Source organism: Passer domesticus, chromosome 4 (assembly GCF_036417665.1).
Source record: "Passer domesticus isolate bPasDom1 chromosome 4, bPasDom1.hap1, whole genome shotgun sequence".
NCBI classification, from domain to species: domain Eukaryota; kingdom Metazoa; phylum Chordata; class Aves; order Passeriformes; family Passeridae; genus Passer; species Passer domesticus.
In genome coordinates this window covers 23,901,120-23,924,061 of record NC_087477.1, presented here as the reverse complement: position 1 = coordinate 23,924,061, position 22,942 = coordinate 23,901,120, and the positions used below count along the sequence as shown (strand labels likewise).

The 22,942-nt window shown below is 35.6% G+C and overlaps 1 protein-coding gene across 5 annotated transcripts in view; it reads right to left on the bottom strand.

Moving 5' to 3' along the window:
* IL15 (interleukin 15) overlaps nt 1–22,942 on the bottom strand; it is a 43,238-nt gene that overhangs the window by 6,702 nt on the left and 13,594 nt on the right. For 4 of the 5 annotated variants that reach the window (XM_064416572.1, XM_064416570.1, XM_064416569.1 and 1 more), the window contains 6 exons: nt 8,708–8,808; nt 8,216–8,297; nt 8,021–8,062; nt 7,005–7,148; nt 6,235–6,479; nt 5,377–5,621 (listed from right to left, as the gene is read on the bottom strand). In XM_064416572.1, the coding sequence (XP_064272642.1) occupies nt 6,366–6,479; nt 7,005–7,148; nt 8,021–8,062; nt 8,216–8,297; nt 8,708–8,808 (483 nt within the window). In that variant the 3' untranslated portion in view covers nt 5,377–5,621; nt 6,235–6,365. The remainder of the gene's footprint in view (nt 1–5,376; nt 5,622–6,234; nt 6,480–7,004; nt 7,149–8,020; nt 8,063–8,215; nt 8,298–8,707; nt 8,809–22,942) is intronic. The other variant, XM_064416573.1, reaches the window with a different exon arrangement.

Below are 22,942 nucleotides of genomic sequence, written 5' to 3'. Positions count from 1 at the left end.
GAACGCGGCCAAGATATTCCATCTGGTGGTTTTTAACTGTTCTAGTGAAAAACTAAACACTAATGTTCAGCTTAAGCCTCCAATGCTCTTGAGAGCTCAGAATAATCTTACAGAGTAGGTTTCCTCTTGGTGGTCAGAAGACATTCACAGTTAAAACACATTTTTTTTTAATGCTGTGGCAGTGTAATGGCTCTGCAGGGAGGAAAGGACTGCACACATTTTTTCATTAACCCTGGCCTTGATAAGACCCTCTCTGGAACCACACAGACACAGAAATGGGAGCACAGGAGAATCCATATCCAGTTTGTTAACCTGATTGCAAAGCTTACAAATTACTCCTGGCCATGTGATTTGGAAAGCTGTTACTTGAACACATGCTTTGTCTGCATGGAACTGCGGCATTGCTTAGTTGGTATTTTCCCTTTGGATACTTGGTTGAAAAGTTCAGTTTGTCACAGTTAATCTTTAATTCACATTAACTCCAAAATGTGTTTAGTGCATTGAATATGCTGAGTAGTACATGCTGAGGATGGAATAATAAATTGAGAGGTTATTTTTATGCAGTGAAGTGGGGTTAGGAATCTCTGCAATTTGCGTGCCTCTGAGCTCAGGCACCAAAGGACAACAGCTCTGTACTTGTAGTGCACAGAATGGGTACCATGGGTTGACCTCTGCACCAAACTCATCCCCATCTTTTCACTCACTCCCCTCCACAGCTGCAGGACTTCCAGAAGTGTTTGCCTGCAAGACAGGTCAGTGGCTGGAGAGCTGGTTAGATATTTTCAGTAGCAGAGGATAAGAGATGCTCAGGGGTTCTTTGTTGTTTGATCACAGTTCACAGCTGGCAAGAGCATGTAGTACGTGCATTATCTGCTTTCTGCCATTTAATACTGGATATGTTACACCTCAGCAATCCTATGTTTAAAGAAGGACTGGTAGGGTAAGTAGAGAAATTACATATTTATGTCAGCAGGTGTAGAAAGAAGATGACTAATTTTGACCCTTATAAATATCTTTGAGATTAAATAGCATGGAAAAATGAACTAATTTAATTAGAGAAAGTATTAGTTGTCCCTTCTTTTGAGCCTGGGATCAAGAGGCTGGCCATGAGGAGGTTTACCACTTTGCTGTATGGGAACATCCTTTTAGTTTAAAGTTGTATCTCAGTCTGAAATGTAACCCTTACACATAGATGTTGCTACCAGTGACTCATCTCAGTTATCTTTCTCATTTTCTTTCTTTTTGCTTTCATAAAATTCTTTCAAATTCCTAAAAAGAAGGCATCTAAACAATAAGCATTGACAGCTGTCCACAGCAGAAGGTTGGTGATGCACAGACTTCTCTAAATTCTGCTTCTCATGCCAAGGAATTATCACCTCATTGCTCCACAACTTCCTTGTTCTAAGGATACTGCCATTCTCACAGCCCAGGTGAAAGGCTGTATCCTGGAAGCATGACCTAACCCTGAAAGTGTAACCAAATCCTTTAAGAGATTTCTTTAAAAGCCTAATGCCTGTGTCAAAGAAATGCTGGAAGGGACACTATGAGGAAGGTGATAAGACAAAAAAATTAATAATATGCAAAATAAAAATTAAATTATAGTCATCTGAATAATGTTCAAATACTCTATTTTCCTTATCATTAAAAAAAAAAAATTCTTGTTATTCTTTATTTGAGTCTCTACCCTCAGCAAGGGTGTTGTAGTGCTTCTTCCCAGAAATGTATTGAATTTCTAACTGTTGAAAGGCTAAAATTCTAAAAATTCAGACTTATGTTTTACAGTAATGTTCCCTGTTAGAATATATTCTGAGAAACTTTTGAGTATTTTTATATGGAGTAAAAAAATGAGTTAAATCTCTTTTGATTCTAAAAGCATTTGTATTATTTTGGACAACCCAAATTCCTGATTTTAATAAAAAACACTTTCAACTCTTTTATCAATGAAAAACACAAGAAATTTCAACACAAGGTGGGTTTTCTATTTGCAAAACAAAAATGAGTTTGTACCACTCATTGTAGAAGTATTGCCAAAGGTACATATCAGGTAGTATTTGAGTCATCTTGGAAAAAAATACAAGAAACACTTGTATTGAAAGAGATTGAGTCTTACATTTACATAAGGAATGGAAAATTCTTAATTCTAAATTCTTTAGATATAGCCAAGTTTTTTACTGTTGAGCCAATTTCTCTGGACTTACTCTAAGTTGCCATTTTTTTTGTTTGTTTGACAATAGTGTGAGTTGGAAATTCCAATAATCCTTTTTGGAGTCCAGAATAAAAACCACTGTAAATTTCCCTCAAGTCCTGAGGAAGTTTGAGAATGTAATCTATATACTCTTTTTGTGTGCTAATATGCCACGAGGTATTTTCCTAGGAATTGCAAAAAATGCAAACTACTTCACTATGTGATTATTTACAAATATTTTTTACAATAACATCCGTAGACTAAAAATAAAGCAGCAGCTTAAGAAGTTGCTTCAGACAATGTTTCTGAGGATGCAATTAATTTCTGGTAGAAAATATTTTCAAGTAAAAAAAATAATTTGCAGCTCTGCTTACAAACCAGAAAACAGCCAATAATGATCTTAAGTATGATTACATTTCTCAGCTCTCTTGAAATACTTTTGTTGCAGCAAAAACTGTGAGTGAATATTGTTTGAAATAAACACCTTTTCTTTGCAGAAACGTTGTCCAGCTGCAGTGTTCAAGTTACAAGTCACAACATATGTCCCCGTGTCCTAAGTATTGTGCAGTGTAACTCCCTTAAAGAGAAAGGGGCTGTAAAGGAAGCACATGCAATGCTTTTTATCATGAAACAAGAAAGTAGGAAGAGTAAAGGCAGATCTTGTTTTCTGTCATTAATAAACCAAATGGGTTGACATTGTAAACAGTGAATATGTTACCTAATTTTTACTCCCTTCTTCTCAGAACCTCGAGATTTGTTAGTCTCAACATTCATGGTAATGATGTGCAGCTAAGGAAACAGCTGTATGTTATTCTTCCTCAGTTTCCCAGGGTCTGGATGATTCTTGTGATTAGAGTACTTCAGGTGTTAGAGATTACCATTGCTGAGCTGGTTTGCACTTGAAATGCTACTTACAGCTGCTCAGGGAAAAAGGATGCTCTGGTTTCCACATACAGTACTCCTTGAGTTGGGTGTAGTGTGCAGGCTTGGAAGATGCAGGTAAAAGCTTAGTGAGAGGAGCCACACATATATTCCAAAGAATATATCCATATTCTTTGGAATGTTACATTCCAAACATTGTCAACTTTAATATTTAGTGGTTGGAATAACTTTAAGGACCAGAGGGAAAAAGAATGCTTTCTATGCCTTCATCCTTTCCTTGTGATTCCTTATAGCATCTATCTGTCAGCAATGCTGTAATTTTTGTCCTGTCTCTTTTTGTCAATGCAGCTTAAAATTGCTCCTTACTTTCTGGGACTAAATGCAGACTCATAAATTCATGTGGCCAAGCCCAAAGTGTGCCGGTGCTGTGCCTGTTCACCTCCCCACCCTTTCTTGTTGTTTGTATAAGCATAGAGGTCTTTGATAAAGTCCAGAGAACACAACTTTGAATTTTTCATTTTAAGGCAGCTTTCCTAGAAAAAAAATTATCTATTTAACCACCACGTTCCAAGATAGTCTCACAGCTATCACCACCCTATGCAGCACCCAGGAGCTCCACTGCACAGAGACAGAAATTACGGCTTCTCAAGAAATGTTTCCAAAGAGCCACTGGCTGCTGGTGATGGTGCTTTTCCTTTGCATTGAGGAGGACAAGGAATCATTTCCATGGCTTGGCTTACTGTCAGTCACAGATAACTGACACCCTACACAAGCACATATCTGTCCCAACTCTGACACAATTGATGCCTGCTTCGTGGAAGTTTTTCTGCTTGAGATTCCTTCACCAATGCTGAAATAAGTCACAGACTATACAGAATTATATGTGCTCTCAGAAGGGCATTATAGGAAAAAAAGGGGACATAAAACTGACAAAAAAAAAAAACCTTTAGTCTTTAAGCCAATGCTTAACATCTGCATCTTATCTGTTATAGCTGGAGAACTTAAAACTCACAAACAATTTCAGAAATTCAATTATTTTTGTCTAAGTTGTCCCAAGTAAATCTTCATAATTTATTAGAGGTATAAAATACTGGAGGATGAAGTCCTAAAAAGGATTTATGTGATGCAATAAAACTGCAGTACAGCTGAGGGATTTTGGTTAAGTTAACTTATCCAAGTGACTGACACCTACTGCTGGGAAGCTTGTCTGGGGTAGAATAAAGCCAGGTCACTGGTCTGCAGTAGGAAGTGTAAGAGGGACAAATGTTGTCTGAAGACTTCAGGCAAAACTTTAAAATGTCAATTGGTTCATGAAAGCAGGAAGCTTGTTACAGAAAAAAAGTTAAAGGAATTATTCATAATGATCTAATCTTCTTTGAATTAGTTGCCAAGGAAACCAAAAGAAACATAATCTCTCATTTGATATCTTCAACTAAAAAAAAAAAAGAAGATTCTTCGAAAACAGCATGTAAAAATCTACAATTAAGGTTAATGAGGAGAAGAAATTCCCAGTTGTCATAATGGATTATGATTAATACCTGCTATTCAGTATCACTGCCTCAGAGGATTGGGAAGTTCCATGTGCTACTGAATAAACTCATCTGAGTGGCTTAAGATTGACCAAAACTAAGGTTTGGCTTCTCAGTACTCCATTGAAAAATAGAAGATTCTATCAATCATAAGAAATATTAGGTTTTTTCTTTTCTCCATGGAGAAAATTTTCACTCATTGGGAAACTAATGGCTCAAAAGACCCTCAAACTGGGATTACTGATATGTCCTGCATTACTGCAAGACTATAGATTTCCAGGTAGATTTTTTTAAATATATTTTGAACTGTAGGATATATATGACTCTTAAAAGACATGGGAAAGGCAACTTTTAAAAATAATGATTTCTCAGTTTTATCTGTGGCACAGGTACAGTGTTTCAATTAATGTTATAGTTGTTTGTGTTGCATTCCAATGACATAAGTATATTTTAAATTTCTCTTTCCCCCATACTCACTATACTGCTTCCCTCTCAAAGCCAGAAATAAGGAAAGTCCCTTTACCTCTTTGACTAGAGACCAAAGTTGTAACTTGGTGTTACCTTTCCTGTGCACATTACATTAGGTAAGGAAAAATCATATTCAGTGCATATCACTGAATTAAGGAAAAATTTAAAATTTAGGACCATTTTATTTCATGCAAACTATGTAATAAACACTTCTGGTTTTGATGTTTTATGGTGGAAAACAATTTATTTCTTTTTTGTGATATTTCTTCCAGTGATTAATGCTGATATCAATGTGCTTATGAATTTACCAACCTGTTTGTTTACGAGTCCCCTGGAAGATGACATCCCACATGCTCACATTTATGTTCTTCCTCTTGCAGTTTACTGGAGATTCATCTCCTCAGAGTGCTAAAGACTGACTGTTGGGAGCATCCCAACAATAAAAGAGAAGCAGGCAGTGTGTTTGTAGCCATAATGAGATTGAAACTTCCTTCCCAGTAAGTGGAGAGCTGAATGACTCAGCCATTTATCAGCTGAAGACAGAGAAATGGAGGTGCCTGGAGAAAAGAATTCCTTATTATGGATGGCAGCCGGCATGACATGAATATGAGTCATGAGGAAAGCAGTTAGTTTAGAACGAGCCCAAAGGAGACTGGACAACATTACAGAAATACCAGAGGACAGGTGGCTACATTGAGTCTTAGAAATATAGTTATGATTTCCAATAATTGATCAAAAGTGATTCGTGTCTTCAAAGTTCTTCCCCAAAAGGAGACTAAAGTTACAAACCCTACTTCACAGGCAAGTGAATCCCTACCTAATTCATAGATTTTTTTTTTTAAAGACTGCAAGAGACTTGGTCAGCTCCTTTATTCAGAGAGTTAAATTAACACTGCTTTGGTTGACATCTCAGTTGAAATCTTTGGCAATCAATAAAGAAGTTGTAGTCATTATAGTAAGGAATTGAGTCATGTTAGAGGTAACAAATGAAGGAACAGGACATGTTGTTGGCTAAAAGAACCAAGCACCAGTTTACCTTCTGTGAGAAGACTGGAGATATGCCCTTATGCTAGCATTGTACAAAAGGGGGAAAAGGCAAAGCAGAGTCTTCACATAAATATTCTAATTTTTGACTTTGAGTTCTTGGGTAGAAGAAGTAATTGGTCTTACCTGAAAACCACAATGGAAACAGATATATTAAGAGATAGCCAAGAGGATTGTAATTTTTTTTCTGTTTTATTTATCTAATTTATCTGAGAGAGTTCATGTAAGAATCTTGTTTCCCAGCTTATGTCTTTTGGTCAGTGTTTGCAATCCCTTTGTATAACCTTTTCAAAATTTTGTACAAATTCTGTAAAATTTTTTTCTTCGTATTCTTCACATTCTTTGCATTTTTCTGATTTTGTGGAAGTCAACTGAAAAAAAAAACGCAATAGTAAAGCAGGATACTGATCCATTCATTCTGATAGAGAATAAGCTTTTTTTGCCCTGTTTTGGGGACTAATTCCACTGCAGGTAATGGCTATGGAATATATAAGTGGAGGCTTCCATGGTGTGTGCAGTTCCTGGCTTTTTGAATAGGACTGTCTTTGAGAGGTACATCACTTCAGTGAAAGATCCAAATGATTGTCCCTCTGCAAGTTAAGACACTTTTCTGCACGTGTCTCACTTATCTGACTGCAGGTACTGAAGCTGCAAACTGTCATTTATACACACACATTCAAACATCCTGAAATACATATGCATGCAGAAAAGTATTTGCTTTGATGGGAATTCTAAATGTGTTTTTCTAAATACCACTGATTTTTCATTACTACAAGTACAGGTTACTGGAATCTCGTTAGTTTTCATCCCACCGTTTATGTAACAAAGAAGTATTTCTGCTACAGAAGTAATACTTTTAATTTGCCTTTTTTCCATGCACCATTGGTGTTGCTTACCTTATTTTTTTCCAAGCTTTCATTTCCATTTTTCCATATGTTCCACACATCCTGTGTTTTGCTACAATTTTTGATACGACATTCTTGAATTATCACCTGTGTCTCTAAGAAAAAACACCTCATTACAAGTTCTTGGCATTCTTCCTGAAAAAAAAAAAAAGTTGCAATAGTTTTATGATTAAAAAGAAATAAGCAAATGTAGGACATAATCTATTATATAATTTAAACACAGGTATGATATAAGTGAGTTGTAATCTAAGATAAAATCAGCCAAAAAGAGGCTGATTTTTATTTACTGGGCATCTTTTTTACTATTCAAATACATTTGAATATCTGCAAAGATGGGCTGTGAGAGCTAAGAACAAAAAGACCAAGCAGTTTGCTAAGATGGGGTGAAACATAGTGTCTTAGTGAAGAACATAGGAAAATAATTAATTAGGATAGGAACCTGACATATAACTAAACATAGTGGAATTATTTAATATTATTCTTAATAGTTTTAACACTTTAACTCAGAGACCTGAATTCAGAATGGGTAAGAGAGTAGAGGAAGGAGGTAATGCTCCCTTAAATGAAAAATGAAATGAAAAATGAGAAATTAATCCCAGAATTATTTTAGCATTGTTTGCCTTGAAAAAATTATTTTGAATCACACAATCACAGAATAGTTTGGTTTGGAAGGGATCTTAAAGATCCTGTACTTGCAGCCTCTCTGCTATGCACAGGGACTCCTTTCTGTAGGCCAGGATGCTCAAAGCCCCACCCAACATGACCTTGATCATCCCTTTCAATTGATTAATTTTAGTAGTAGATGACTAAATAAGGATAATTAATACCTGCTTCCATAATTTATCATAAGCACATTGATTAGAAGAATTATTTATTCCAAGGCAAATTATTTGATTTTAGATACCTTTATTCAATTAGAACAAGTCTACTTTAGGGGATAATTTCTAGTAAGGCTATGAAGCCACCACATTGAACATTAGTTGTGGTCATATGTGAAGTTTACTTACATCCTCATCTGCATTTGCAGTGTATAAACTGACATCAATATCCTACAAGAAAACAAGAGTTGGAATTACAAACATTAGCTAACAAACACCATCCCTCTCCCTCTCACTAACATTACTTAGCTGAGTGCAGTGCTGAATATTTTATTAAGTCTTCTTCTAAGATTATATGAAATGCTGACTGTTTTATGAACTTACTTTGGATGTCTTGATCCTTTCCAAATCTTCCAGAACTTCTGCCCACTTGCAGTGACTGGCTTCTGTCTTTGGTACATAAGCACTAGAACAGAAGAAACATGGTGACCATTAGGCTAAACAGGAGGTATCTACAACATTTATCCTGAAAAAAAGGACTCAGCGTTGTAAGATATTACAGATACAGTGTTTACATGTAAATACATATGGTAAATGTTTGGGGCAAGCAAGCATATTTGACAAATCATAAAATCACATAGATATATAAAAACTGTATCTCATGTCACACACAGTATAAAAAATGTGGGGTTTTTTGAAGGCCAGATTTAGAGAACATAATGCAAGAGAAGGGTTCAATTACCTGATGTAAAATACCTAAAATTCTTTTAAAGTGTAAAAGAGTGTCTCCACTCCCTGAAGTGACTGAAGACAAGTAACAGCTGTGATAGTAAAAATAAATAATTTATAGTTACTCTCTGATTGACATTAACTTACCATAGGAAGAAGATGATTAGTCCCATCCCATTCTTTAAAAGGCAAAAGCAATGGCTGTTCAGAAGCAGATACCTCAGACAAATACTTTTCAGGTATGTTTTCTGAAAGACACAGCCAAGGTGATACCTTGTCACAATTTGATTCCACAGAATTTTGCTTTAGTACTGACTTAATTAACCAATTTTCCAAGACTTCCAATAAAGACAAGACCCTGTTGTGTATAGCTGGAAAGACCAACTGATTTGTAGCTTGGAGAAATACATAATCACTTTACCAAACAGTTGGTAGAAAATCAGATGCTCAAGGCACACTGTGAAAACCTGATCATCCTGGGCTCCCTATTTATTTATCAATTCATACTGCAGGCTGCAATTTAATGCAGAATCAATATTAAAGAACTTTTGTTTTCTACCTCTCCCCTGGCTACCATTTTTTATCCAAATTCAATTAATTGCCTACAACTTCAACTCCAATACTGTGGTTGCATATATGTGAGACTCTACATCAAATGCATAAAATACTATAGTTATGTGTACAAATGTTAAATAAAATATTTAGCTATAGTATATATTTACATTTCTTTACACAGTGTATGTGTGTCTAATAGTGGACAATGATGCATTTAAGAATTTCCTCAGTGGAGTTTGGCAACTGGAAATAAGGAGAAGCTGTGAGAAGCTGTGCATTGTCCATCAGGAAATATTTCCCTGTGCACAGCCTGGTAACCTTTGTTCCAAGGTCACAAGCCCTTTGATTTAGCTGATGAAGTTCCCTCACAGGCTTAGGTTAATTATCTGCTGCAGTGCAGTGGTTTTGACCCAAGGGTTTATTCCTTATCCAACGTGCAATACTCTGTAACTGACTCAAATGACATTTCTTTACCTGCAAACTTGCAAGTAAATATTTGAAAATGGACCAGAGAACATAACAAAAGAAGAGCTGTGCAGGAATGAAAATATCCAAATGGGAGGTCAGTCCATGCACCGTCAGGATTGCAGCTTACTTGCTTAAAGACAATAAGGTAATGACCACACGTGTGACAGGATTTCCAGAAAGTATTTTTAACAAATATTTGCTACTCTCTTAAATAGAAAATGCTTTGCACACATTGTAATTATTTTGTTTTCAATCTCCAAAGATGGAGCTGAAATAGCATAGTTACCTAATCTTACATAAACTTCCACATTCAATAATGGGACACAGTGTCAGTCCCTTTTATCCTCTTTGCTTGTCCAAAACCTGTTAAATAAAAGCTACATGAGTGAATTACACTGTGACAACCTAAATTGCAGTAAGGACAGAGCAGGTAACATCTCCTACATCTTCTGAACAATTTCCATATGGAATCCTGTGTTATGATCAGCCAAAGTAAGTCTACAAGCAAGGCTAAACCTGCCACTGCTTCCACAACAAATGGAAATTGAAAATATAAGTACTAAACCCAAAATACAAAGTACTTATTCATGTATGGTTTTCAAATATACAGGATAAAAAAGGAAAATAATTATTAACTGCATGAATATGTGAAAAGAGCTAAATCATCTTACTATAACAGAAAAGCTTTATCCTTTTCACAGCTAACATTGATTTGAAATTGATATGTTATTTCTTTTGGGTTTGGATTTTGTTCATTTGTTTTGTTAAATCTGTGTACTAACTTCTTTCATTTGATATGCTAATCCTTAGAAAATATTCTATTTTGGTTGTGTTTGGGGTATTTTTTAGTATTATTATTATTTAAGTGAAGTCAGAAGTAGCCTTGAGGGGAAACTTCAAGTGTATTTAAAGAAATTTTAAACCTGATTGGTGAATACAGCTGAAGAAAGCAGGTTTTCATCCCAAGTTTTAGGAAAATAATTTAAAGTATACTAGAAATATTTTACAATAGCTAAACATTTTTATCATTCTACAAGCTAGTTTTTATGAAATGAGATGAGGTCGCAACAAATTAAAATATGAAAGACTTATGATGGGTCCATAAGCACATACCAGCTTTGTAATTATAATAGCTTTATAATTTATAATTAGTGTTATGGGGCCTTAAAAAATTGATTTGAGAGGGAGGCCCAGGACAAATGAATTGTAAAATTTATGCTGCAGAACAAAGTTTTCACGGTGAGGAAATAATATATGATGATATCTAGTGAATAATGGACCAGGGTTATCATTAGTTTGTAATTTGTTTCCTATTTTAAATAATTGTTCATTGTAATGACACTGGAACACTGTGTTCTTAATGATTGAACGTCTGCATCTTTGGTTTTCTTAAATATTGTAGGTAACCTTTATTGTAATAAAATTATAATTGCTAGTGTAAAATAAATGCTTAGTTTTTAGAAGTAATAGAAATCTTGTACTGATGATAAATATGTGAAAAATATACTACATGCATATTCTAAAGGGTACTCCATTTGTTCATGAAGGTTTCAATGTCAGCTGCATCCCCCAACACACTCCTTTGCAGACCTAATGCAGGGCCATTTTCTACTTGAATTTCTTAATTCTTTCATCCAAACTATTATTCAACAACAGAAGCATACTAGTTGGCTTAGAAGCTTTTACAAATCATTCTCCTGCCTTGAACACATAATATTGTAATGTCAAAATTTTCTTTGGATAATGTCTGGTTTTGGTTTCTTACTCTCTGTAATCATTAACTAATTACTCTCTGTCTTCATTACATCTCTGGTAGCTTGTAGCTTGTGTCCTGACTACTTGCTACTCTAAAGATTAAAGCCTTTTGAAATTAATATATTCTCTTCCAAAAATAAATTATGATATACACAGTGTTTGGGAAAGAAATGCTGGTTTTTAATAATGAATTTAAATTAAGCATTTTAAGAGCAGTTACCTCTGAGTGATATCTAAGATACAGTTGTATTGTTTTCTCTTTAAAGAAGCAAATCTTTAAAAGCAAGCAAATGAAAAAACCTTTCCTCAACAAAGCAGCAACAGCCAATGACTTTGCTGGTTTGGCTGTCACAGAAACAATAATCTAAGTTGCTCAAAAAAAAATATTCGTGGCTTTTTACAGTACTTAAGTTACATGTGATGGAAAATACAAACAGTTAAAATTACATGTTTCTGCCTATGTTTAGACCGTATGTCTAAACTTCTTTATTAATATTTGCTTATAAATGTCTCCTTGAATCCCTGAGATAAGATATTCATAAATAAGAAAGTTTATTTCCAGGTTATGCCATTTGGTTCTATTGGTAATGGTCTTCTCTTTTTTCTCCTTCTTTTGAACTGTATTTTTATTCTTTATTTATATCTTTATTCCTCATCTGCTTCCTTGTTCTTGAAAACTAGTCACCAGAAGCATACAATGTACTCAGATCTTATGAGTGATTTAGAAACTGGTGATACCATTTTCAGTTTCTATGGAAAAAACAGAACTACTGCCAGTGTTTTCTTCACGACTGGTGGCTCAGACCTCAATATGTTTCCCTGCCAGAACTTTATGTCCACTTCTTTCAAAATCCTGGAATGTCCTGAGAGTCTTTCACCATTTGCAGAAAACTCTCACCCTATAAAAAACCATAGAGCCCTGAAGTCTAACCTTCTTAATTTTTGATACTCTCAAATTTTCTGTAACTTCTTGACTTCTAGCATACAGCTTTTTCCCTTGATCGGCCCCCTTTCCTGGCTCCCAGTCTTCTCAAGCACCTCTCTCTCATAACAATCTATTTTCCCATTTCTCATCTTCATTCTGTAGTGCACTAGACTTCTTGCACATTATTTAGTATTATTATTTTAGTCGGTCTCTTCTTCTCCCTGTTCTAAAAATATGTGTCCTCAGCATTTTCTCTCTGGCTTCCTCTGCAGCTAAGTACTTTAAATCTTCTTTTCTCTGTTACTGCTGCAAATTTCACTCTAAAATCTTATCATCACCTCCAGCTCTCTCCAGTCCTTTGGCATTTTATTAAGAAATGTCTCATTCATAAAGTAGAGGTCTTTTTAGATCTGTATTCAAGTGCTGTCTACATCATGTACAGCTGAGTTTTACACCCACTCATTTGCACTGTTGAAGCAATTCTTCGATGTTTCTTTTGCCACAATAATTAGAGCCTCCTTTAGTGAACTCTGCCTCCTTCCCCAACAAAATCTCACCCCATGGCTCTTGCTCTGCTATCCTCTGCTTGTTGGCTCCACTAATTAACTTTTCTGTCCTCTTGCTCTAGTGCAAGGGGACAGAACAATTAATTACCTTCAAGGGGACAAAGTACCAAGTCACTGCACAGCTAGAGTGCTGCATCTATTCAAGGTCTTGTATTGTGTGTAATATTGGAGCTCCTTCTCTCTGCTCAGAAGCATACAAAATGTCAGAGTCCGTAAGATTGAGAAGAAAATCAACTTTTTTCCCTAGTCTTGTACCAAAAGAGCATTCTTTTCTAATTTTTTTTTTCCAGGGGTGGAGCCATAGAGAGTAAAGGTTTCATAAACTGTGACTGGAAGAGGAATGGAGCCCATAAATAAAGCAGTGCGTCTGAACTAGATAGATGTTTCCATATTGAGCCCTCAAATAAGTAATTTTGAAATAAAATTTTCATGGATTATGAGTAAGTTTTAGAGAAAAGACATGTTCCTTTTGTCTTCTCATAGAGTAAATGCTGAAAGTCAAAGAAGCAGTTTCACTGAAGCATCCCTCTGCTCTTTCATAACTAAGTTCCTTTAGGCTTCTTATAGGAAACAACCAAAGGGAAAGCAAGAAAAATAAGTCCCAAATTTGAATTAGTGTCAGAATGTAATTATTCAAATTTATAAACACAGAGAACCACATTAATCTTCTCTGAGACAATAAGAAACTCTCGCAAATGCTACCTACACATACAGCCCTCAAAACCACTGCCAAAAAAAAACTTATTTTACATCTCTGGTAACTTCTGAATACCATTTGATGCTACAACTATTAAAGAGTTGCTTCCACGCTATCATGGTGCCTGAATCCATTGTAGTTCCTCTTCTCCCTTCCTATCAGTCTTTGCACCAAAGCCTTGGAAATCTGCCCTCAAGCTCCACCAGGTGTTATCAGCAGCTCTCCTCCAAAAAGTTTTAATGTAAAGAGTGAGCTTTCCATGCTTTTGTCTGGTTTGTACTTACTGAACCAGAAAGGAAGCCGATGGAATTACTAGGTCATAAACTGAATCACGTGGCTGAATGCTTGTCTGGCTGAGAGCCAAACCATGCCTTGGTTTGTTAAATGTTTAAGGTTTTATGACATGAAGTGCTTTTAACAGTTTTGTATTTAGCTAGAGTTAGGCTGGCTAAAGTATTTTTTCCTCAGCAATAAAACTGGTTATTCTTTAAGTACTATTCCTATTTGGTTACTTTCCCTTCTCTCTCACCAAGAACTACAGCTTTTCTTGTTTTTTTTTTTGTATAGTGGTGACATTCTTGTGGAGTACTCTCCTACACTGCTTATTCCGCCTGTATCAGAGAAGTGTTAACCTTCAAAAGAGTATTTTCAGTAATCAGCATGTCAGGAGGCTCTCTCAGTTTACTCACATTTCGTATTTATATGTTCTTTCTTTGCTTAAGTAGTTGTTGATTTGCTTTGACAGTCCTTTCTTCTCCTGTACGTTCCTGATAATTGGCATTTATGCTAGAGAGTAAAGTTTGCAATGCCTGTTTGAAAATTTTGCTGAAAGGTCACAGAGTCATTGCTATTCCATTCAATACCTTTAACATCAGAACATGAAATGTAAGAAGTTAAATATTTTCTTTTGACCTTTATTTTTTTTGCAAAATGTGCTTGAGGCCCAGAGCTCAGACTCTTGCCTTGCGAAGATGTGTCCTGTACTTAGCTACAGACCTTATATTTGGCAGGTAGCAAAATCCAGCCAGGAAAGAAAGCTAATATATGCTTCTTTCTCTTTTCCTCCTTCCATGCAATGGAAGTCTCTTTTCAAGGTATCAATCATTCCTCAAATTGTGAAAGATCAACTTAATATTTTCTTGATGCAAGGATATGTAATATTAATGCTAGGTTAGCTTGCCAAACACAATTGACACAGGGACTCTCTAAACTTTGCTAGTGGCAAAAATAATTTAGCTCAAATACACAGTAAACAAAAAATTCAGAGAAAAAAATAATTTGTATGGCACAGATGGTTAGATTTGACCATTTATCCCCAAATGACACCTTCAGGATGCAATATGTAATAGCTAGTTAAAAGGCCTTTCAGAATAAATTCTCACAGATAAGCAGTGAGAATAAAAAGGGATTCAAAATGTAAAGGGCATTAATAAACCACACAAAATGGAGCCAGAACTAAGGTTTGTTTAGCAAAATGTGTTCTGATCTATACATTTGCTGTTAGGCACTCCTTGTGAATATTATTTGTGATATTTTTATCATAGTAACAAATACCCAACAGGGAATGAGAACACAATTATGGATTAAGTTTCTGTGCCTTTAGGATAGGATATTAAAAACTAAAACAGTATTAAACATGGAAACTTGAACAGCAAAAAAATTATAAATTTTGTCATATTGATGCATAACATTGGAAACTCTGAGACCATAAAAATAATTGTTACAGTAACAGCTGCTGGACAAATAATATCTCATCCTTGGCAAAATATTCAGCTTAAAGACTGTGAGTAAGACCATATACTGATAGAGATCTGTAACACGCTTATAAGAGACAAAATACTAAAATTAGCAAATGTAGTTCTCAAAATTGTGAAGTTAGGCAGTATTTTCAGAGCTTTTTTAAAAAGGATTATAATCCATGGCCCTATTTTACAGGGATAATTTTGCTGGAATTTGCTGGATCCTGAATTAAGGAGGCGTTATGCAGTTTGACACATTCTACTTTCTTTTCTGCTCCTAATGTTCTTTAAAGAGCAGAAATAAATCCTAATATGTGACAATTGCAATAGCTTTCCTGAAACCAAAGAAATTTTTATTTCCAGAGTTGTTGAGAATTTGACCAAAATATTAACCAGGGAAAAATAAAGTCATTGAACAACTGAGGAAACAGCACACAGACCACTATAAACACATGAATAGGCAGAAAAAACTAGAATCAGGATTCTAAGAAAGAAGAACAAAGTATCCCTATTACAGATTTATTTAATATAGGATAAGCATAGAAAAGGAAAGAAAATTTGGAAAACAAAGTGTTTCTGTTTAACGTTCTTTACAAATAATTTATAAATAATAGTGCAATATACTTACAGCAATAGGACAATCATTCTTAGTCTCTTGTCTTTGGATACAGGAGAAGTGATTATTGGAAAAGCTCTAGTGTGTGTGCTATGGAAACTTCCCTCTTTCATGTAAATTTTGAATGTATTTTTGTGTAATGTAGCCATTATGAACTTGCACACTGAACCACTTTTTTCTACATGTAACAGGGGCTGAGTGCAATACAGTGGTAAAGTATGTGCAACATTCACATTGTGGTAAAGCATACTAGAGAGATTAGTTAAAGATCAGATTTCTCCATAATATTTTCTTTCAAGCATGTTTTTTTATCACTTTTGAAGAGTAGAGCTAGAAAGCAGTCATGTCATTCTAAGCAAGGGCTGATACAGTGTTTTATCTGCTTCACGTTTATGGTCTCTATTTAAAAATAGAAAAGTGACTGGTGATATTAATAACTGTGTGTCAGACTGTGTGCCTGAACACAACTCAGTTTTCTGAAGGCAGTACAGCTCTGCTGTGGTATATAGACTTTTCTTTACTTTCCCAACAGCTCACTGCTTCCCTGCCACCAGAGCAAGGTACCTATTTCTCCTGAGTGGAAGGACAACTTTACAAACAATTTATTTTGCTGTCTTGCAAAGAACAGCAAACAAATTTGGGTTTTGGCAGATACCCATCCAAACACCACGTAAGGTCCTCCTGGTCGGTAATCAAATTTAAAAGTTGGCAAAAATATCTGGCCGTTCACATACAGCCTGGCGTCTTTTGGTCTAAAAAGCATAATAGGCATTGTGCACATAGAGGCTCGTGCCAGTATGCAGCTGAAGACAGTAGGGAAAATTAATGGGAATTATCACAGATGAGTCCCAGGCTGCCACCTGGCTACCGAAACACTGCTGACTATATGCTGGAATGTGTTTAGACTTAGCTTTATACCCAAGTTTTATGACTGCATTTTCTATGATGTGCTGTTCATAATAAATCTCTGGGCATTTCAGTTGGGACCTCAAGGAACCAAGGAGTCAGCTGACTCTGTACATGTAAGCATTAATCTTTGAGGTTTTTTAAAAACTTCAGTGATAGCATTGGTTGTCTATTTCCAGAAGGGAAACAAAAGCAGAACAAAATGTGGTTGTGTTACATCTGTCTCAGGTCAGAGTGAACACATCAGCACATTCTAGCTACTTTGATAGATTACACCGACTCCCAAACAAAAAACAGAGCTGTTGCTCATGCAAAAAATGCAAAAATAATTATTTGAAGGCTCAAAAGAGCACAAACTTTCTCCAATGTTCCTTGTGCCCTCCCCATAGGACACACAAACTGGCTAATCAGCATAGCAGAGTATGGCTGAAATGTGCATGCTGAAGGATTTTACCCTTTCCTTCCCTAAAACCAGGAACTTTACATTTCTAAGCTTCTAAGCTCACTCATTTTTGCTCCTACCCTCCAGCAGCAGAATTTCTGAACTATTGTACTGGACTACTCCTCCTGAGAAAACACACCTTGAGTTTCCCAAGCTTCTGCAAGAACAGGTCCAGCAGCATTTCAGATCCAGGAAACAAAATGTTCTTCTTAATTCATGTTTTGATTTTTCCATTATGCATTCATGTCATTACTCTATGCTGCCTCGGAAAGTTTTTCTTGCAATTGATTAGGCTACATTTAATGCTATCATTTGTTTCACACCTGGACATTGAGCCTGCAAGTTGCTGTGTCTGCTTTTGTCCCACTGGGTTTTCTACCTTTTGCTTTCAGAGCCTGAAGGACATTATTGATCTTTATTTTATACCTGTATAGACAGCTAGCAACAGTTTCACATCAGAATGGCCACAGGAGTCATCTTGCTCATGACCTGTTTCATATTAGAACTTCTTTACAGCTTCTGCATACTCAAAGGCCTGCAGAAAATCCTGCTGGAAGAATTATGTTCCATATAATGACATTTCATTAGCCTGTGCTTGCCTCCTGTAGTACACACCTTATGGGTAATAGGATGAGGTTATATTCATAACAGGCTAAAATAGGTACACGCTCCTAATGTGAATTAGAGAAGCACACAGGATTTAGGAACAGCAGAGCTGACTGCAAGCAAAGCCTGATGTCTCCATCTACTTCCAGCTGAGAATACCAAGGGAAGAGCCTATTGATATCTCCCTCATGTATCGTTGTTTTCCAGTAAAAGAGACTGCTTATAAAGCTTGTCAAATCTGGGGCTAGCATTTGCAAGTTTACAACTTCTCTAGCCCTTTTCTCCCTGCTGTTTACAGCATAGATAAGTATTTGCTATTTAATTAGTTTATTCGAATTTTATGTAAAACTTTCTTCTGTGCAAATATATTTTCAGCTTACATTTCAATTTTTATAGCCACTGTTAACTTCTAATCATAAAATATGATGGCAAGTATTACATTAATGAGGCCTCTTCATAATACAGTTTCCTGAAGAGCACTGGTTTTACACGCATATATAACCTAAGAGAACATAGCTTTCTTTTTTTAGTTCAGATCAAGTTTTCTAAAAGTCACAATGTCACAATGAATAAATAATTGAATAAAAATACATATTATTTCCAGACATTACAATGGAGGAAATGCTGGCATCTATCCTTTTCTTGAAAACAAATTGTTTTGGTTTTTTTGTGGGTTTGACCTCTTTAATTTTCTTTCAATTTGCCAGGCACTGTGAGAACATTTTCATCATTTCAAAACAGAGCAATATAACTGCGAGAAAACAAATTTCTTCTCTCTTAGTTTTCAATGATGAATAACAAAAAACATGGGCTTTTGTTTACTAATTTTAGATACCTGGGAAAATACAGTGTACTTTCAAGATTACTTTTTACACAAAGGCAGGAATGTGTAAAATTTTTCAGAGCATGTAGCAAAGTTGCATCCCACCAACCCAAGTACCAACCCAAGTTTTTTGTCAGCTGAAGGGATGATAAATACCAGTTTATTCTATTCATTTCAGTAAGAGTGAAGCATTTATACTACTCAAATGCTTAGCATATTTTTTGCAAAGGTGCTTCCTTGTCCTTCAGAAAATCTGAGGGGCAGTGAGCAAAAAGAATAACTATTACTTTGAGAATGTTCAGTTTTTAATTCTATGTGAGAAGTAGTTTAGCTAGGGACATTTAACTCACACAAGACAAGATTCAAATATTCTTTGATCATGTTATTTCCAGTCCCATTTCTTTGGCATCCAGACTGACAAAAATCGTAAGTACATTACAATACAAGCTAGAAAGCAAAAAGTTGTTGTTTACAATTTTATAGGATAAAACCTTTGTAACAGCTAAGAATCTGAGTGTAGCTGAAAAAAATTGCTTAAAATTTGGCATTTTGGTTTCTTTCTGGTTAGAAATGCCAAGTAGGATGTTTCAATAAAGATTTTTCCATTTACAAAAGTTTTAATTCATTATATAAATTAGATATAATGATCCTTTAGGAAATAATTAAAGTATAAACAGAAATTAAAAAATAGTTTTTATTACTTAAATGAAGGCTATTTTGTTTTCTGATATTTAAGTCCAGACAAAACAGGTGTCATAGGCTGCTTTGAGATAAATCATTCTGTCACAGTTTTTGGATGCTCCATACTTTTGATATGGTTTGAGCACTGAACTCTTAGGAAAGGTACTGGCAAAACCCCTCAGGTCCTAAAGACCTGAGGCAGAGAATGACTTGTAGCATTTACTGCACCATGTTGTTGTTGAAAAGTCACTTTTACGAAGGGTAATACAGAGCTTAAGTTCACTCTTAACACTTTATCTTGCTCAGAGTTTCAGTCAAATTGTTTTCTTTTTAAAAATTGTCACAAGTGCACAGTACATAAATTTGCATTATTGGCAGGTTGTTCATCTTTAGCTGGAGAAAAACTACTAGGAAACTACTTTGTCCTCACTGTGACCTGTGTATCCTGAAATTGCACACAGTTTAAAATGAGACCTGAAATATTCATGTTTCATTTAAATTATGCAAAATAATCTACAGCAACCATAAAACCTTATGAATCTGAGAGATATTTTCAGTTACATGAGGACAGGAGATGAGTAAGGGTTCTGTCCAAAAAAAATAAAAAAATAAAAAAAGAAGGAAAGAGAAGGAATTGTTTCAAAAGTAGGACATGAGAAAAGTTAAATTTAAATGCTACAAAGGAAAGCTACTCTGGGTGTTTTAATCAGCTAGAGACAATGCAAATGGTAACAACAGATACCTATAGCAGAGTTTTTTAGCCTGGGTTTATGTCCACACTCTTTGAGTGCCAATGTAGATTTTCAGGCAAACAACCACCCTGCTCCAAAGATAGCAAAAATGGTCAATCTTAGGATAAAATGTCCTCACATATCAGCATAAACTCTACTTAGCAACAACTAAAACCTGAGTTTTATTAACATTATCCTCGTCTCAGTTCCAAAACACAGCATTGCACCAGGTACTTGGAAGAAAATTAACTTTATTCTAGTCACAAGGGCATGAAGACACATGCACCTAAAATGCCACAGCATACCCCTCAAGCTAAATGGGCAATTTTTACCTGCAAATCATCAGCAGATAGAATAAGAAATTTTGTAGTTGATTCATATGATTCCTGACCTTAATGTTGATATATTATTTTATCATCTCCCCTTGCGTTAGTGTCATGATACAAAATGAAATTCACATCATTTACTACAAAAAACTTTAAAATCAGGCCTCTTCAGTAGCCCAGAGAGCTGTATCTTTGAAGGACTGAATCCATCAAAATATGCTTGAAAATTCTAAGATAGTGTAAATTACAGCACAGCCCTTCATTCTGAATAGAAGCAAGGAAACAGGAAAATGGGGTTAGTCTCTAACTGTGTGGAACAAGATAATGAGGTGAGAAATATCTCTTTTGTACAAAACAAAAGGAGCAGGCAAAACGCTGTAGTCCATTAAATAATACTGTGTTTGTCTGGAATTGTAATAAAACAAAATTAAAAAGGAAAAACATGCAGTTATATGGTTTGTTTCTGTGGGAAATGGGAAGTCACAAGAGCAGTCTCTCTATTCTATCTGCTGATGATTTGCAGTGATAGGTTCTAGGAAACACAAACAACTGGTTAAATGAGAAAAATTGCAGAGCAATTAAGGAGAGAGAAGAGAAGAGCACAAATCATGCAAATCAAGGCTCTCTGCTGAAAAGTTTGCTTGAATGTAAGACAAGGAGATGTGAAGAAAAGCATACTTAGGATTCAAGAGAGAGGGAAAATACCACACGAGAAGTCAGCCAAGACATATAAAGGTTAATAACTCTACTTTGCAAAGAGTATTCTGAGACATAAATAATCTGGTGCAGTGTGTCATGTTGCAGGAGAAACAGCTACATTTATAGCAGCCTTTTCTTTAGAAGTTTAGTTGGAAGCTGAGAGTGTAGAAAATTGCATGACAAATATATATTTTAGTACAAACTCTACTTTTTAATAACTGACAATTCATCGTAGAAACTGTTATTTCTATATCTGTTTTCCTTAAATCAGTACCTACAAATGCCACTGTGAGGTCTTTTCCTCCCTCAACTGCTGTCTAACCTCCTCAGGATATCTGTTTGAAACCACTAGGGGATTGTGATTGTAGTCAGTCCAACAAAATCCCGCATTCCCTATGAAAGGACTTAATTAATCACCTGTCTTGGAATGAAGTAAAACTTCTAGATTGTATTTAGAGGGGGAGATTTTATTAATTAAATTTTCTTAATTAAATAAAAGTGCTAGTACACTGCCACCCAAATTTACTTTCGTTTGAAAGTAAGTCACCATAGTGACATTTTTCTCTCTTTCCTCCAGGGGGAAATAAAAAAGCTTTGAATAAACTTTACCTAATATAACTTAATTCAAGAAAATATTATTTCTTGGCTTGGGTAACTACCGCTGAATGCTGTGAAAGAACAGTGATTCACAAATATGTCCTGGACACTCGTATGATATCACTCCTGTGCCTGTGATTCAGTCACCAGACAAAATATGCAGGCGGGAGAATCTCAAGAGACTGTAGATAGAATGACCCATGGAAGAGACTTTGTTTGTTATCCTCACTTGGGAGCTAGGGAACATAAAATGTTACATCCGTTTCTCCTTGGCAACAATGATGAAAATTGTGTTTTTCATAAGTTATGGAATGGTTGTTTTATGGTCTTCCTCTTGTTCCCAGTACCATCTGGAAAACTTGGAGACAGAACACATCTTCATTCAGCTTTGCAAAAAAGGCCTGATTCCAGCTTTGGCCGGGGATGTCAGAGGACTGAAGTCAATGGAACATGGACAGGAGAAAAATCCTGCTTGCACTAGTGGCTCTTAGAATCAGCGAAGAAATACGCCAGATGAAACATACATCTCCTCACTCTATTTTAATTTTGTTCTCATTGCTATGTTAGTTTAGTGGTTTATACTAAAGAAACATGTCAGGTGAAACTCATCCAGCAATCTCCTCAACAGTGACCTTCTAGAACCACTGAAGAGCACCACAGCTCACAGACTTGCACTGAGCAGGAGCTTCTTCAGTGCCTTGGGTAAGGGGTTACTTGTGACCCTACAGATTAACATCTCCTTTGCTTCCCTGTCAAGTTCCCAAGGATCAGCTACTTCCTAACTTTTTGTTTATGGCCTCTTTTCTTCAGATGTGTGAAGATAACTCATAAAAAGTGGCCAACAGACAGGTTCTGTTACTCAGCCATTTTGGTAATGGAAGGCTGATCTGATTTCTGGGAAACAGACTGTGAACCTTGGTTCCTAAATTTCTGCTAATGTTGTAACTACCTGCCTGTTCTGCAAAGAGTGATACCTCGAGCCAATCTCTGGAAATTGTTCTGAAACTTCTGATATCAGAGTGTACTTAAGTTAGTTTTTGTGCAGTAGTTTTAAAGACTGTTTTATATAAATAATCTCCATTGAAAACAAGAGAAAAGATAGCTCATATAGTTCAAGCATCATATAGTTCAAAGCATCATATAGTTCAAGTCTTTAATGATTATTAAAGATTTAAAGGAAAAAAATCTGTACAAATCACAGAGTGCACAATGATACATTTATTCTTAGTGGTTGGAATTCCTCAGCTTTT